General features: G+C 43.8%; 1 protein-coding gene across 4 annotated transcripts; it reads right to left on the bottom strand.

The window, feature by feature from the left end:
• Positions 1–39: 39 nt before the first annotated feature.
• LOC110521885 (protein spinster homolog 1) lies at positions 40–16,793 on the bottom strand. Of its 4 annotated transcripts, none has more exons than XM_090232160.1 (13): positions 16,044–16,290; positions 13,704–14,601; positions 12,308–12,523; positions 9,405–9,607; positions 7,623–7,774; positions 7,421–7,487; positions 7,045–7,187; positions 6,643–6,795; positions 6,033–6,222; positions 3,085–3,150; positions 2,606–2,704; positions 2,328–2,496; positions 40–1,525 (listed from the first exon to the last, which is right to left on the bottom strand). In XM_090232160.1, exons 3-13 carry the CDS (start codon positions 12,516–12,518, stop codon positions 1,455–1,457), a joined length of 1,524 nt encoding a protein of 507 aa, XP_090088286.1. In that variant the 5' UTR covers positions 12,519–12,523; positions 13,704–14,601; positions 16,044–16,290; the 3' UTR covers positions 40–1,454. The 4 variants fall into 4 exon arrangements, with proteins under 4 accessions (XP_090088286.1, XP_090088287.1, XP_021455496.1 ...); XM_090232161.1 differs by having other exon boundaries at positions 12,308–12,526; positions 16,044–16,271; XM_021599821.3 differs by lacking the exon at positions 13,704–14,601 and having other exon boundaries at positions 16,044–16,793.
• Positions 16,794–17,312: the final 519 nt, after the last annotated feature.

Here is a 17,312-nt window from a genome sequence, read left to right as displayed (position 1 = left end):
GATACATAGAGAAATCATTCCATGAGTCATCTCATCAACGGTCCATTCTCATCGTTTAATGTTTCAACAAAAGTTTACATCAAATCAAATTCAAGTTAAAAACAGAACTAATTATTTTAAGGCTTCACTTTCCAAAATAACCAATAAATTATTTTAAAAAAAAGAAATAATGTAACAATCGCCTTCATTAAAAAGGGATATCCATTTTCCTTAGACAATTAAACTGTAATAGACCTGATTTGATCTCCTGGTCGTTGTGACATCAGTGACTCTGGATTTTGTGACCTCATATAAAGTGCGCCTGACCGCCAGGATCATTCCATAAAAACACCAGTAATTGCAACAACAAAAAACACAAAAAAAAGAAGGATCTTAATAAAGAAAACTGTCTGGAACAGACGTCTGTCCCTCCACCACGTTCTAGGTAGCTGAGGGACAAATCTAGTGTTATTATTATAATATACCAAACGGTTCTAAAAACAACAAGCATGATTAGGCTTAATCTGTTAAAAATGCAACATCCCACAATCGATCGGTGGGTTTGGAGTACAATGCGGCCCTGTGCCTGCCAACTCCCTTTTTTTAGGTTGGATACTGTATGTAGTAAGTAGTTTGTGGTTACACTGAACGAACAAGCATAATATTTACAGTCTTTAGTTTGTTGACGGGAGGACGACAGCACTGGTTGGAATGGCTTCGAAATGGACCGGTCATAGTTATTCCGTGGCTAATCAGATCTCTGCGTTTCAGACCCAAGCAAGAAGCACAGCAGCAGTAGTTGGGATGTAGTGGTTAGAAATCAATCAGAGCACTGGGGTGAAAAATATCCTGCCGGTTTTCCGCGGAGGTCTCTACCGTCGACATATAGTCCCTGTGGGGTAACGGATGAGCGTCTGTCTAAGAGTGACACCCCTATCTGTGACCCTGTGACACATTGGCTGTAATAGGAGATAACTGGGGTGCACACATCGGAACGCAAAAAGGCTTTCTGCTTCTTTCTCTCCCTCGGGTAAAGTAGCTGCCTCTTCTGAAATTCTCTCTTGTGCTTTCTTCTATCCGGTCACCTCTTCCAGCCACAGAGGTTAGGCTTCCACTGATGTGGCTCTTTGACTTCCTGATTACTACTCTGCATACATTTCTCATAAGCCACTTTGTCTCATGTTGTCATGCCAACACGTGAAGCCAATCAGAAGTGGAATATCTGATTGGTCACTACAAAAACACCAGGAAATGATGAGTGGAACGGTTTGGCAGCTCTGACTCTGCAATGTTCCTCAGCAGATAAAGGTATTAAAAACCATATCACCTCAAATGTTACAAATAATAAATAAAAGTCTCTGTATAGGGCATTGTCCAATTAAAGACCCTAAATGTAAAAACACTGCTGCGCGATTGAAACAGGGACCAATCAGGGTGCAGCATATTCCACAGGAGCCTCCAATGTCCCTTTAATCTCAAATCAAAACGCTGGACACTGGCACCCTCGTGGACCTGCCGCTCTTCGGTACAACAATTGGTTCATCATCTGTTAGGGAAAGAAAATACAGGACAGTAAAATTAAAGCATTGTATATTGATTATCAAGATGAGCAGAATATGTGACCTGGTAGTTTCTTCTAACTGTTGCAAGCCTCTCTCTGCTAACATCAACTGTGGTCTGTAAACTCGTCTCTACTGGTCTCATCTGTGCTTGCTCTCAACACTTTCTTTCACATATCTGTAGTTAGCAGGAGTAAGTGTTGGGCCAGCAGCATAGCACCCTGCATCCCACTGCAGGCTTGCCTCTGAAGCTAAGCAGGGTTGGTCCTGGTCAGTCCCTTGATGAGAGACCAGATGATGCTGGAAGTAGTGTTGGAGGGCCAGTAGGAGGCACATTTTCCTTTGGTCTATTTAAAAAAAAATCCCAATGCCCCAGGGCAGTGATTGGGGACATTGCCCTGTGTAGGGTTCAGACTTTAGGATGGGACATTAAATGCATGTCCTGACCCTCTGTGGTCAGTAAAATCCCATGGTACTTACTGTAAGAGTAAGGGTGTAAACCCTGGTATACTGGCTCAATTCCCAAATCTGGCCCGCATACAATCATGGCCACCAAATCATCCCCAGCTTCCAATTGGCTCATTCATCCCCTGTAACTATTCCCCAGGCCATTGCTGTAAATGAAAATGTGTTCCCAGTCAACCTACCTGGTAAAGTATGAGATTTTTATTTTTTATTTTAAAGGCTCCTCATTGAATTTCACCACTTCACATGCATTCATAGTTAGCTTCACCTGTTGCTAATCTGGGGCCCAGGCGCATAAACGTAGCTCCAAGTTTAGCCTCTCACCTGAGGGTGTGTAGTTTGCGGCACGTTGACGGTCCTTCTCGATGAAAAGGGCAGTGGCCAGGAAGAAAGCCCCGCCCCCCACTGCCACAAAAGTGCACGTGAGGAGGGAGAGCTGCAGGGAGCGGAACTGCCACAGGTACGAGTCAGTCTGCTTCAGAGAGTCTGACACCTGATGGGGAGGGGAGGGGGGGGTGTCAGACAGTAAATGAGGATCATACTCTTTCTTTAGACAGGTGTGTGTATCAAATGCATGCATGCATAACAATCATGAGACATACCAGGCCTATGAGATAAGGACTCCCAGCATCTCCTAGCAGGTGAGAGAGAACGATCTGGAAGGCCTCAGCTGTGGCGCGACGCGTGGGGACCACCACGTACTGGGAAAGACAGAGGGAGAGTGGGGGGGGAGAGATGGAGGGGAGGTAGGAAATAATTAGCAAATGGTTTTTCCATATCTTATAAATCAGCACAATTTAAAAGTAACCTTGAGGTTGGAAGGTCAAACATGTACACTAAAGAGTCACATTACTTTAAAAATGTGGCTATTCATATATGCCACTGACATGGCATGATCTAAATTCCTCAACAGAAACCGAATCCATATTATCCAGTTAGTACACATTTTTGTTGTCGCCCCGGACGAGCACACCAGGTGAGTTTGACTAATTTGATCAGAAACATCTGCATATGGACATTGATTGAATAGGGCACAACCACCTTGCGTTTAGATTTTGGATTGTTATGCATCTGAACTCACTAGCAGGATGTCCGCTACGATGGCCCAGTTCATAGACAGGAAGGTCTCGCCCAGGAAGATAAACACCTGATCACAAAAAAAAACTGGTTAGACTACCATACACTGGGGATACAAAGCCAACAGAGAGGAAAGCGTGTGTGTGAAAGACAGCCTGATCGGTCTTACCTACTACTTACTAAAACTGCATACTGTGTACTAATCATTCTACATACTATTTATGTACTGTTCAGTAAAATCGAATGCAGATAGCAACACATGCTCCCGAATGGCACAGTGGTCCAAGGTACTGCATCTCAGTTCTAGAGGCATCACTACAGACCCTGGTTCGATCCTGGGCTGTATCACAACTAGCTGTGATCGGGAGTTCCATAGGGCGGCACACAATTGGCCCAGCGTCATCCGGGTTAGGGGAGGGTTTGGTTGGGGTAGGCAGTCATTGTAAAATAAGAATTTGTTCTTAAACGGCTAGCCTAGTTAAATTTCAAAAACATAACATACTAGACTCAGCCATATTGAGAATGAGTCATCTAATGTGCAATTGCGTTGACTCCTGCCATTTGTTTATTTTGGTACAGCGTGTTACTATATCTGAGTATCAGCTGTTGTCAAACACAAGCATTTCTCTTCCTCAATATTGTGCAAAATTTCACGTACTTTCACACATGATCAATTCCATGTAAAAGTACCAACGTGAAGTCACTAGGAGCATATCAAATTGGGTGTTAAAATGAAAGCTAGTCTGAGAAAGTAAGGCATATATACACTGAACGTAAATATAAACGCAACATGTAGTGCCATGTTTCATAAGCTGAAATAAAAGATTCCAGAAATGTTCCACACACACAAAATTCTTATTTCGCTCAAATTTAGTACATAAGTGTTTACACACCTGTTAATGAGCATTTCTCCTTTGCCAAGATAATCAATCCACCCGACAGGTGTGGCATATGAATATGCTGATTAAACAGCATGATCATTACACAGGTGCACCTTGTACTGGGGACAATAAAATGCAACTAAAATGTGCAGTTGTCACACAATGCCACAAATGTCTCAAGTTGAAGGTGCATGCAATTGGTATGCTGTCTGCAGGACTGTCCACCAGAGGTGTTGCCAGAGAATTAAAATGTTCATTTCTCTACTATAAGCCGCCTCAAAGATCGTTTTAATGAATTTGGCAGAAAGTCCAACCGGCCTCACAACCACGTGTAACCATGCCAGCCCAGGACCTCGACATCCAGCTTCTTCACCTGCGGGATCATCTGACCAGCCACCCGGACAGCTGACGAAACTGTGGGTTGGCACAAATGAAGAATTTCTTCACAAACTGTCAGAAACCGCCTCAGGGAAGCTCATCTGCGTGCTCGTTGTGCTGACCAAGGTCTTGATCTGACTGCAGTTCGGCGCCGTAACAAACTTCAGTGGGAAAATGCTCACCTTCAAATGGCCACTGGCACCCTGCCTAGTGTGCTCCTCACAGATTAATCCCAGTTTCAACTGTACCGGGCAGACGGCAGACCGTGTGTATCAGTGGTGGTCAGCGCCATGAGGATTTTTCTTTTTTTTTAATGAGCATGGCCTTATTTCTATTATTATCCTCTCACCTTCTCCCTTCTCTTGGGGACTTCAGTGCACAGCACTTCAGCTAACATAGCATCCCTCTCTGAATAGGCTGAGCTAGCTGCATTCACAGAAGTAACAAGTAAAAAGGTAGACCTAACAATTAGTGTTTTTACATTATTTTCTTTCATACCAAATTGGTAGCAGAATAGCTGCAACTGAGTTGGCTACAATGGGAAATAATAGTAGTCACAAACCACAGTTGGTTTCACAAGTTTGGACAGGACAGTAGAGTAAGTAGTAGAGTATAGTTCAATACTGTAGAGTTCAGTATAGTATACAGTAGAGCACACAAGTTGAGTACACTAATGTACTGAACTATCTGCACTCTACTGAGCTCTACTGTGCTGTACTCTCCAAACATAGACTTCTATGATTGGTTCAGATTTGGTGTGGTCAAATTTTAACCTTTGTGTACCCATTTAGGATAAATCACCATGAAGAGAATTTCTGTAGTACAGATCAGGGAACCATGATGAAATTCCGTTACCGGGTGTAAATCCACTTCACTTACTGTAGTTGAATAACCAAATTAAATTTATGTCATAGCTGACACCCCATTCTTTCCACAGACATCGTTGAATCTTAATTCGGAGCATATATTTAAACAGAGTTTTTGGGAAAACGTGAATTCATTTAAAAAAAAAAAAGAGGCAAGTGCCTCCCAGGTGGCGCAGTGGTTAAGGGCGCTGTACTGCAGCGCCAGCTGTGCCTTCAGAGACCCTGGCCGCGACCGGGAGGTCCGTGGGGCGACGCACAATTGGCCTAGCGTCGTCCGGGTTTGGCCGGTAGGGATATCCTTGTCTCACCGCGCACCAGTGACTCCTGTGGCAGTCCGGGCGCAGTGCGCGCTAACCAAGGTTACCAGGTGCAGTGTTTCCTCCGACACAATGGTTCGGCTGGCTTCCTTGTTGGATGCGCGCTGTGTTAAGAAGCAGTGCGGCTTGGTTGGGTTGTGTATCGGAGGACGCATGACTTTCAACCTTAGTCTCTCCCGAGCCCGTACCGGAGTTGTAGCGATGAGACAAGATAGTAGCTACTAAAAAACAATTGGATACCACGAAATTGGGGAGAAAAAGGGGTAAAAAAATGTTTTTAATTTAAAAAGGTTTTGTAAAAATGTCAGTGTTAATTGTTTTAAAATAGTCCTTGTGCATAGATTTGTATGGTTTGTTAAACTTTGAAATCCATGTTTTTTGTTTTTAAGTGAAAAATGTAAGTCAGTTCAGCTCCAGCACTGTGGAATTGTCCATACCCAAAACGCCTACTATTTAGAATGCAAGTATTCTGACACGGCCACACAGAGCGAGAGATGGGTGTTGACTTACGTAGGTGGCAGTGGGGCTGGCCTGAGCGAAGACGATGGCGAGGTAGAGGAAGGGCGCTGAGAGCAGGAGTCCTAGAGCACACACCAGGGGGTCAGCCTTTGGGGTCCTCAACCTCAGCCTCCTACTGACCTCTGCACCACTGGCCACACCCAGGATCCCCGACACAACTGTGATGATGCCAAAGTACAGGCTGCGAAGGGAGAGAGTGAGAAGGGTTTATAACATTTAATTCAATTGGAAACATTTGTTTACCCTTGCTGACTCATCTGTGTGGTTTTTGATTGACAATTTACTATTTCCTGATAAACTGAATTCCTTTGAAAGTGAAAGTTTGATGTCTATTCTCCACTGCTGCTCTCTATTCACTGACTCGTACTGTCATCCCAAACCGTTGCAGTCATCAGGAGTCGAGTGTAGTAGTGGCAACAACGTTGTGATGATTCAATCTTATCCTGTGATTACAGAGGAGTCTGATGATCCCTTAACATTCTGACTGATTATAAAGTGTCTTTGTTCACCCCTTAGTTCCAGTGTGTGTGTTACCTGTCGGACGTTTGTGCGTCACCTGTTGGATGTTGGTGTGAGTTTGAGGTGTGAGCCTGTGTGTTACCTGTCGGAGGTGTCGCAGGGCCCCTTAATGCAGGGGGGCCTTTCTCCGGTGAAGACAGCAGCTCTGAAGAGGAAGGCCGGGGCCCAGAGTGCCAAGGAGCCAGTCACAAAGGCCACTGCTGTGAAGCCAAACGTAGACAACACAAAGCTGGGGCTGCACACAGACACAAACAAATATATTGGTTTGATAACTCTTCTGTAAGACCAACGATACACTATAATTGTGCAATGACTACAGAGCTATAGAGATATGGGCAAAACATAGTGGACTATTATAGGGAACATGGGTGTCATTTCAAGTAGTGCACAATATAGAAAAGAGGATATGATACTCAGCTCTGGTCAAACGTAGTTCTCTACACAGGGATATCATTTGACACTGGGCTTGTGATGGTGGACATACTTTCTGCAAAGGGCCTTCATGTCACCCAGCCAGCTGGTCCTTTGGAGGGTGTGCTCCGGTCGGGCCTCGATAGCACCCCTCTTCGGCTCTTTCACCACAAACAGAAGCAACACCACCGCTACCAGTCCTAACGCAGGAGTCACCTAAGGGGAAAAAACACAATTTTAATGGCGTAATTGATGTTTCTGATACGGACAGATAAAAATTCAATGTGTCCATGTTTTAGTTCTAAGTCAGATGACCAGCTGGCTGGGTGACATGCTTTTATGCATTTTTGTTTTATTCCCTTCATGGTTGAGAGTGCATGTATTTTGAGAAACGTGTGTGTTGAGATGAATGTATAATATCCAACAGCTCAGGGGATTTGATAACTCACCCGCAGGGCCCAATGCCAGTCCCCTGCCATGTCATCAACCTTTGACCCCACGATGTAGCCCAGACCACTGAGGAAGGAAGGACAATGGAACAAACATTCACCACAGGGTCAATTGGCTCCTACTCTTAACACATAATCCAAGACAGATAACAAAGATGGACAGATGTATACATTATTAGGTGTGTATGTTCTATGACCCCACCTGCCCACTGGAATGGCGAAATAGAAGACAGAGAGCATCTGCGTCCTCCTCTCCTTGATGTACAGGTCAGCGATGATGGTTGGGGCGATAGTGGAATAACTGGCCTCCCCAACCCCCACGAGGCCACGCGTCAACAACAGGAGCCAGAAATACTGACAGGATGAATGGTGGAGAGAGGGGGAGAAAAGAACATTCCTTCAGGTTAAGAATTTATTTTCATTTAAAATCAGGGGAGCCCATTGAGGCCAGGTTCTCATTTTCAATGGTGCCCTGAGGACAACAAATTCAACACAAACACAAACATAAAATATCTATATTCACAGCATCATTGGAATGAGCTTGTTGTCATTGCAGGCGATCTCAACGCTGTGCGTTACAGCGAAGACATCCTCCTCCCTCATGTGGTACCCTTCCTGCAGGCTCATCCTGACATGACCATCTAGCATGACAATGGCACTAGCCATACTGCTCGTTCTGTAGGTGACTTCCAAGACAGGAATCAAGTGTTCTGCCATGGCCAGCGAAGAGCCCGGATCTCAATCCCCTTGAGCACGTCTGGGACCTGTTGAATCGGAGGGCACCAATATATCTCAGGAAACACCATTCAACTGACTACCAACGTCAGCCTGCAGGCGCCCGGCCCGCCAGAAGGAGTCGCTAGAGCGTGATGAGCCAAGTAAAGCCTCCCAGGCCAAATCCTCCCCCAACCCTGGGCCAATTGTGCTCCGCCCTACAGGACTCGCGGTCACGGCCGGTTGTGACATAGCTTGGGATCAAACCCGGGTCTGTAGTGACGCCTTAACCACTGCAGTGTCTTAGACCGCTGCGCCACTTGGGAGGCCCAGCTATTCACAGTTAATAAAAACAAAAAAAATACTCTGACTTAACAAATTCAACACAGACTTCTAAACTGCCACCAGGGAATCAAGATGCAGGGAGTTCTGCATGTTATTTAAAAAAAATGGGTGGCATTAAAACTGAAGGCGAATTTACTTAATTCAGTGGAGACCCGCAGCTCACGTCTCCTCACACACGGAGACAGACAGACAAGCAAGCAGGCAGGCAGACACAGAAAGTTTAAGAGTTGTCACACACAGATTTACAGTCCATTGTCAAGTCATATTCACTGTCTGAGAACCAGGGCATGGGCCTAGAGGTCTTCACATGTACAAAAAGTTGGATCCGTTCCGAAATGAATCCGTGGCTCTCCCACCAGACTCGATAAGCACACAATTATTTCCCAAAAAACGGAGACCGTTCCGAATTAACCCAAGGTCAGTGGGACCAAGTCTGAAAAGTACTGTGGAAAGCAGACTCAAACAGACCTGTGCTGGTTCGGATCCAAAGACCCGTTCAGATGCGAGAGAAAGAAACCAACTGGGCGCTGCCAGCACCATCAATAAACAAGCGATATTGGCCAAATTATCCACAGTTAAGCGTCCTTAAAAACTGCCTATAACAAATGACAAAAAAAAATGTGTTGTTTCGATGTGGAGCATATTCCCAACTTTATAGTTCCTAAAACAATAATCGTCAGAAATTAGGGAGAGATTTTTAATTATAGAAGAATGGAGTAACCTTTTCAACGCTAGTTAAGGATACTATAGTTATCACGTTTCCCATTGGATTAATTAACTACAAAAAAGATGTGTTCTAATTTTAAATTCTGGAGCTGCTCTGCAAAAAAAAAAAAGAAAAAGCAACAGTAAGGAACGATATAAACCGTAACTTTTTGGGGATTCAAAACAGTTTTATTTTGCTGGTCAGAACAGTGTCACTCACTTCTCTGGGCATGTAGGAGCTGGCAAGCGTCACCACGGACCAGAAGCCGATGCCCACACTCATGATCACCTTCCTGTTGTACCGGTCACCCAGGTAACCAAAGACAGGAGCCAGGACCATGTAGCTGCAGATGAAGACTGTTTGTAGCAGCCCCGACTTCCCATCATTGATCCCAAAGTACTGCTCAATGTCAGGCAGAACACCTAAACAAGACAGAGACAGACAGACAGACAGACAGACCTGTTATTTGGAATATGGGAAATTACTTATTGGGGTTATGATAGTCTAATCCAACATGCTTTTTAGGAGTTGCCTATGCTTCTGTAGCAAACAGATCGATGATTGTTCTTTGTGTGAAATTATAATAATATATACACAGTCAAAATCATGTTTTTCATCAAATTTGATGATATTTGGATGAAACCAGAACAAAGTAGGATGACCAAATTATAAAAGACTGCTGTTGCTTTTACAATGATAAAGTTTGATCAGAAAGTTAATCACATAAAGCCTAATTTTAATAAACCATGGTAACTTCTTATTATCTTACCGATCTTAAATACGTACAGCCTTGTAACTGTCATCGCAGAAAGCGTGTTGGCAGAGTTGCGTGGTTTAGATTGGTACAAGTAAAATAACACCAAAATTTGACTTCAGTGTGTCAGCAAATATAATTAGAGGCTAGCTAAGTCTTCAGCCAGCATGGAACAAAAGAGGGGGAAGGGCTGCCCAAAACTGACAGATGTCATGTCATTTATATTGAGACATTCCAATTGGAAGATCCATACAAATTTCTGGACATCATTGATGTCATGATATATTAACATTGTTTGATAGTCAATATACATGTATTTAATTAAATGTATTCAGACCTCACCTTGTAAAGTTTCAACTAAAATTGTCCATTGGCTAGCTACAGTTGAAGTCGGAAGTTTACATACACCGTAGCCAAATACATTTAAACTCATTTTCACAATTCCTGACATTTAATCCTAGCAAAAATGCCCCGTCTTAGGTCAGTTAGGATCACCACTTTATTTAAAGAATGTGACATGTCAGAAGAATAGTAGTGATTTATTTCAGCTTTTATTTCTTTCATCACATTCCCAGTGGGTCAGAAGTTTACATATACTCAATTAGTATGTGGTAGCATTGCCTTTAAATTGTTTAACTTGGGTCAAACGTTTCAGGTAGCCTTCCACAATAAGTTGGGTGAATTTTGGCCCATTCCTCCAGACAGAACTTGTGTAACTGAGTCAGGTTTGTAGGCCTCCTTGCCCGCACATGCTTTTTCAGTTCTGCTCACAAATGTTCTATAGGATTGAGGTCAGGGCTTTGTGATGGCCACTCCAATACCTTGACTTTGTCCTGAAGCCATTTGCCACAACTTTGGAAGTATGCTTGGGGTCAATGTCAAGTTTTAACTGATGTCTTGAGATGTTGCTTCAATATATCCACATAATGTTCCTGCCTCATGATGCCATCTATTTTGTGAAGTGCACCAGTCCCCCCTGCAGCAAAGCACCAACACAACATGATGCTGCCACCCCCGTGCTTCACGGTTGGGATGGTGCTTCACGGTTGGGATGGTGCTCCACGGCTTGCAAGCTTCCCCCTTTTCCCTCCAAATATAACGATAGTCATTATGGCTAAACAGCTCTATTTTTGTTCCATCAGACCAGAGGACATTTCTCCAAAAAGTACAATCTTTGTCCCCATGTGCAGTTGCAACCCGTAGTCTGGCTTTTTTTAATGGAGGTTTTGGAGCAGTGGCTTCTTCCTTGCTGAGCGGCCTTTCAGGTTATGTCGACATAGGGCTCGTTTTACTGTGGATATAGATGCTTGAGGAAGCAGGTACAAAAGCATCTTCACAAGGTCCTTTGCTGTTGTTCTGGGATTGATTTGAACTTTTCGCACCAAAGTACGTTCATCTCTGGGAGACAGAATGCATCTCCTTCCTGAGCGGTACGACGGCTGCATGGTCCCATGGTGTTTATACTTGCGTACAATTGTTTGTACAGATGAACGTGGTACCTTCAGGCGTTTGAAAATTGCTCCTAAGGATGAACCAGACTCATGGAGGTCTACAATTTTTCTGAGGTCTTGGCTGATTTCTTTTGATTTTCCCATGATGTCAAGCAAAGAGGCACTGAGTTTGACGGTAGGCATAGAAATACATCCACAAGTACACCTCCAATTGACTCAAATGATTTGCCTATCAGAAGATTCTAAAGCCATGACATAATTTTCTGGAATTTTCCAAGCTGTTTAAAGGCAGTCAACTATTTACAGATGAGCTGTGTAAAGGTGCAGTGATCGAAAAGCTGCTCTGACAGCTAATGCTTAAAGTTAGTGAGAGAGATATAAGTCTCCAGCTTCAGTGATTTTTGCAATTCGTTCCAGTCATTGGTAGCAAGAGAACTGGAAGGAAAGGCGGCCAAAGCAGGTGTTGGCTTTGGGAATGACCAGTGAAATATACCTGATGGAGCGCGTGCTACGGGTGGGTGTTGCTATGGTGACCAGTGAGTTGAGATAAGGCGGGGCTTTACCGAGCAAAGACTTATAGATGACCTGGAGCCAGTGGGTTTGGTGTTTTCAAAAGAACCTCCAGTCAAGGTGAGCTCCCTGCCCACTCAATATTTTCAGACTTCCTGGTAGTTTGACATGAGAGAAAAACATGTAACATAAAAAAAAATTGAAGTATCTAAATCTGGAAAAAATATAATGGGTGATGTTTAAGTCACACGTAAGGCTATTTTACATGGGAATCAGAATGACTGTTCGGGACCTTTAAAAGGTGAGGACCAATATCTAAACACTTATGATATGTAGTTCCCCTTTAAAGAAATGTTAGGTGAGCATTGGGTTTGGTCAATTTTGGTGTAACGCTAGATCGTCCATACCAGCCACGGTGAACCTGTCCATGTAGTTGAGCAGGTTGATGAAACACAGGACGATAACAGTGAACACCGATCTCATGCTGGACACGCCGCTGGCTGGCTCTTCCACTTCCCGGTGCTGGCTGGGCCCCGCACCAGGCTCTTCTGAGCCTTCCGCCTCGCTGTCATCAGAGAAGAAGGGCGTGGTGTCAGAGGTGGGGTCAGCTAGAGACATCACAGCTGCTGGAGAGAACAAGGAAAGAAAACTGAATGCTGAGAAGGCCATTTTTGGGTCAACACAGTATGCACCTGGAGTTAAATGGAACTCACATGCAAAGAGTTATCTAGAAGAAACAAAGGAGGGAAAATAAAAAGGAAAAAGTCAAAAGGAAAAATACCTAAATGAATGGCAGAGACACAAAGGTCCAAATGCATTTCAAATGTGTGTCATTGTAAAACCAAAGCAAATTTGAGTGGTTTGGTTGTGTTATTCAGCTGAAGGGAAAGCAATGTAATTTAGAGCCAGGGGAACAAGACAGTCAGAGACAATGTGGGAGAAAGGGGCAGTATAGGGTAAGTATAGCAATGCAGTCTTGTGATGTATGCTAACGAAACTAACTTACTGTCATGTGAGCATGGACAGCACATGTCTGAATGTGTGTGTGCGCAGAGTGTTAAGACAGTGTGTGTGCATTTGTATCAGCAAGAATGGAGGTTGTTTAGAAAGAGTATGTGAGGAAACGCAGGTAATGAAAAATACTAGAGAGAACGACGAGTTAGGGCTTGAGTATGGTTTCCAATTTCCTGAAGTGTTTTTCAACGTCACACAAAGGCTAACCAGACAAGGGTCAATTTGTGCTGACAGGCAGGCTAATACACGAACATCCTCTTCAAACAAAAATCTAAACTGTTCATAATTAACCACAAAACTATGTCTAGAGTAGAGGGTTAAAATGCTTCATCTGTTTACAGATCGCTACATAAAATACCAATGTGATTCTGATCGAAACTTGCTAAAGTTCAAGTAATCTAGTTTGAGCAAGGTTCCATTGACGTCTTTGTAAGCTTGCAGAAGTAGACATTATGTAGTTACCAGTTAGCTGGCTACTGTTACGTGATTTCTGGACACCGAGGTAAAGACAGTTATAAGTTGGATATTCAACAGATATTTGCGTTTTCAAACCTCAATAGCTTTCAAACCACTTGAGCCACAGACTCCAAATAAGTGTCATGATGTTGGAAAAAATTGCACACTATATTGCACAGGTCTTATTTTAGCAATTTGGAGATTAATTCGCTTTCCAAAGCTAATAAACATGTGGAAATGTGAGCCGCATTTTGTATTCCTAGTTTAATTAGGGAGCGTAATCAAAATACAAACTTTTACATTCAAATTTCAATAGCTCCTTGACCTACTGACCTCAAACTCATTTCAGAATGTCCACGGTACAAGGGCACAAGGCGAGACCCAAATGCAGGCACAGGAGGCAGATGGTTGAGCTCCGATATTTATTATAACAAAGGGAGTAGGTAAAGGCAGGTCGGGTCCGGTGGTTGGCGGCGGCAACTCTGGACGCATGCCAGGCCCTTTTCCCAGATCTCCCCAGCTACGGCGCTCGCTGGCCCCAGACGTTGTAGGTGGGGAGGTCTCCTCTACGCTCACTAGATTTGAGGCGGAGACTAAACCCATTGGCCCCGCAGTGATAGGGCATTGCATGGATCTGGCTCATGCCCTATGAAGTGGGGAGCAGTATCTCAAGCTTGTCTGGGAAGGGGGGCCTACATCTGGTAGTACCATCCACGGCCATTGATTTGCTGCGGAACCATAAAACGGACAGAGGAAGCCTAGGTTCCCACTAGGCACAGATCACTGAATGTCAAGTTGATGAAATTCAAAGGTTGCTTCTTCCGACACCCAGTTGATGGTGCCGCTAGGTACTGCAAAGGGTATTTGGTTCTCAACCCTATAAGTATTGCACTGGCACTTGATGTCGATTGGGTGTAAAGAAACAGTTGAAGTCCACAGAAGGTTAGTAGCGGCAAATGATGTCCAGTTTGTAAGACAGAAAAGCCTCTGATGATAACACCGGGCGTTACTCAGGGGCTGGGGGCAGCACTCAGGCTGTGGAGGTTGGGGACTTAGTCTCTTAGCTGATAAAAGCAGGCAGGTCACCAGGTGCACAGAGCTTGTTTCAGGTTACCAGGTGCACAAGGACACCTCCATCAAGGTAGGGGACACTCCGAGTCCAAGCAGGGGCGGCCAGGCTCGGGGGCTGGGGGCAGCACTCGGTCCATGGAGGTTGGAGTGGGGACTTAGTCTGTGAGCAGAAAAAAAGTGGGCGGGTCACCAGCAGCGCAGAGCCTTTTATGGGTTACCAGGTGCACGTGGTTCCTGACAGCGGGACTATAGATGTTTTAGTAATTCCAGAGAGTAAGCAATACTCTAAGGCCAAGGGAGAGGGATGTTGAACGAGTAGGGAGAGTAGGTGTGGAGGCCTGGAGGTCTGTAGTTCCAGGGAGTAAGCTATTCACTCTCACGCCCAGGGAGAAGGCAGGGAGTGTAGACCTAGAAGCCAGGAGGTCAGGAAGGCCCCAGAGAGAAGGCCGAAGTGAATAGGTATGTGAGTGACACTGTCCTTCAGGGGGGCAGAGCAGGGAAATTAATGTAAAATTGTGTGAGTTGAAATTGGACCAACCTAAAGGGTGTGCAATGTGTAGGCTCACTGACTGTACATTCCAAACCTTGTTTGAAGTCAGTAGGTCACATGACCAAGGAGCACATTTTTTATTTCACTTTTATTTAACCAGGTAGGCTCATTAAGAAGTTCTCATTTACAACAGTGACCTGGCCAAGATAAAGCAAAGCAGTGCGACACAAACAACAGAGTTACACATGGAATAAACAAACATACAGTAAAATATTGAAATTACAACAATTAAAAATGGTAATGTAAAAACATGTGAGATGAAAATGGACAAACTAAAGGGTGTGCAATATAGAAGTGGTCAGTGGACACTGGACATTATGAACCTTGTTTGAGGTCAGTAGGTCACATGATCAAGGAGCTATTGAAATTAGAAACATTGAAAAACATTGAATGAATAAATGCATGAGATGAAAATGGGCAAACTAAAGGGTGTGCAATGTGTAGGCCCACTGAGTGTACATTCTGAACTTTGTTTGAAGTCAGGTCACATGACCAAAGAGCTATTGAAATTCAAAAATGTAAATAAATCATTGAAAACTGTGAAAGACAACAAAAGAGACAATAAAAAGTGTGTGCGATGTGTGTCTATGCCATCGGGTTAGCTAGAACCAGTTTGAAAGTTTTAGGAGTAATTGAAATTTGAAAATGTTGATTTGTCACTATGTTGACGGTCCCTAACTGCTGTTGGTGGTGAAAACTACAGGCGAATATCCAACCTGAAAGTGTCTTTACCTCGGGTTGCTGGACAGCAAATTATGTAGCTAACTAGCAAATCCTATCATTATGGGACCTTGGTTGGTTAGCTTGTTGCTAGCAACCAGTGTGACACCGTATACAATTACCAAACACCTTGTTAGCTGGCTAACAAAACTAAAGCTACCTAACAGATTGACATCGAATGACAGTACGTTGCTAATACTCTGTAACAAATGTATCCCATACCTAGCAGCCCAGCAGTATAATCTTGCCAACTCTCGTATACTTTGAAAACAGATGTCCATAATACCTGTGAGTCTCAAAGCTACTTTTTGTTATTGTTTAACGGTCGTTACCTGGTAGCTGGTCAACTCAGTGATGAGACGAGGTTATCTGTCTCGGGTCCTGTGTTGATGTCAGATCTGCTCTTGGACGTTATGCCATTAGCTTAAACACTAGCGTCAACATGTCTTGATGCTCTCTGAAAAACTGGTCGGACGAAGGTAAACCGTTATGTTTTTGTGAGGCGCAGCTAGGTTCTTCTTTCCTTATCGCGGCGCAGCCATGTTGAAATTGTATCCAACTTCCGCACCTTACTCACATGACTTATTACAACACCACCTCCGTTGGAAATCGACCAACAATGAAACTGATACCAGTGACTGAATACTGAATAGATACGAGAAAAACAAGTCTTTTCATTGGCAAATAGTCAAAGTACATAGTTGCATTTTTCCTAGCCTCAACCAATGATGTTAAAAATCATTGGCTTCAACCGACCCTGGTGTGGTGAGATAACAGTCATTGTGCAAACGTTAATTCCAGAGGCAGTTTGGAACTCCGTAGTGAATGTTGCAACATAAGATTTTTATGCGATTCAGCACTCGGCGGCCCGGTTCTGTGAGCTTGTGCGGCCTACCACTTCGCGACTGAGCTGTTGTTGCTTCTATAAGTTACCACCCCACAATAACAGCACTTACAGTTAACCGGGGAGGTTCTAGTAGGGCAGAAATTTGATGAACTGACTTGTTGGAAAGGTTGCATCCTATGACGGTGCCACGTTGAAAGTCATTGAGCTCTTCAGTAAGGCCCCAATGTGTGTCTATGGAGATTGCATGGCTGTATGCTCAATTTTATACACCAGTCAGCAACGGGTGTGGCTGAAATATGGGACGGCAAGTAGTGGTTAGAGCGTTGGATTAGTAACCTAAAGGTTTCCAGATCGAATACGTGAGCAGACAAGGTAAACATCTGTCGTTCTAACCATGAACAAGGCAGGTAACCAACCCACTGTTACTAGGCCGTTATTGAAATTACGAATTTGTTCTTAACTGAGTTAAATAAAGGTTTTAAAAAAATAGCCGAAGGGGTGTCCACATACTTTGGTGTATATACAGTGGGGCAAAAAAGTATTTAGTCAGCCACCAATAGTGCAAGTTCTCCCTCTTAAAAAGATGAGAGGCCTGTCATTTTCATCATAGGTACACTTCAACTATGACAGAAAAATGAGAAAAAAAAACAGAAAATCACATTGTAGGATTTTTTTATTAATTTATTTGCAAATTATGGTGGAAAATAAGTATTTGGTCACCTACAAACAAGCAAGATTTCTGGCTCTCACAGAC

Source organism: Oncorhynchus mykiss, chromosome 4, assembly GCF_057628025.1.
Source record: "Oncorhynchus mykiss isolate SJ-2025 chromosome 4, ASM5762802v1, whole genome shotgun sequence".
NCBI classification, from domain to species: domain Eukaryota; kingdom Metazoa; phylum Chordata; class Actinopteri; order Salmoniformes; family Salmonidae; genus Oncorhynchus; species Oncorhynchus mykiss.
The sequence above is the reverse complement of the archived record's forward strand: the minus strand, read 5'-3'. Positions and strand labels throughout refer to the sequence as shown.

Coding starts and splice junctions, on each gene's coding strand:
- LOC110521885 (XM_021599821.3), bottom strand. CDS start 12,518: ATGTCTCTAGCTGACCCCACCTCTGACACCACGCCCTTCTTCTCTGAT. Junction 2,705..3,084: donor TCGTAGCGGACATCCTGCTA/GTGAGTTCAGAT, acceptor TGTCTTTCCCAG/TACGTGGTGGTCCCCACGCG. Junction 2,497..2,605: donor GTCCTTATCTCATAGGCCTG/GTATGTCTCATG, acceptor CCTCCCCATCAG/GTGTCAGACTCTCTGAAGCA.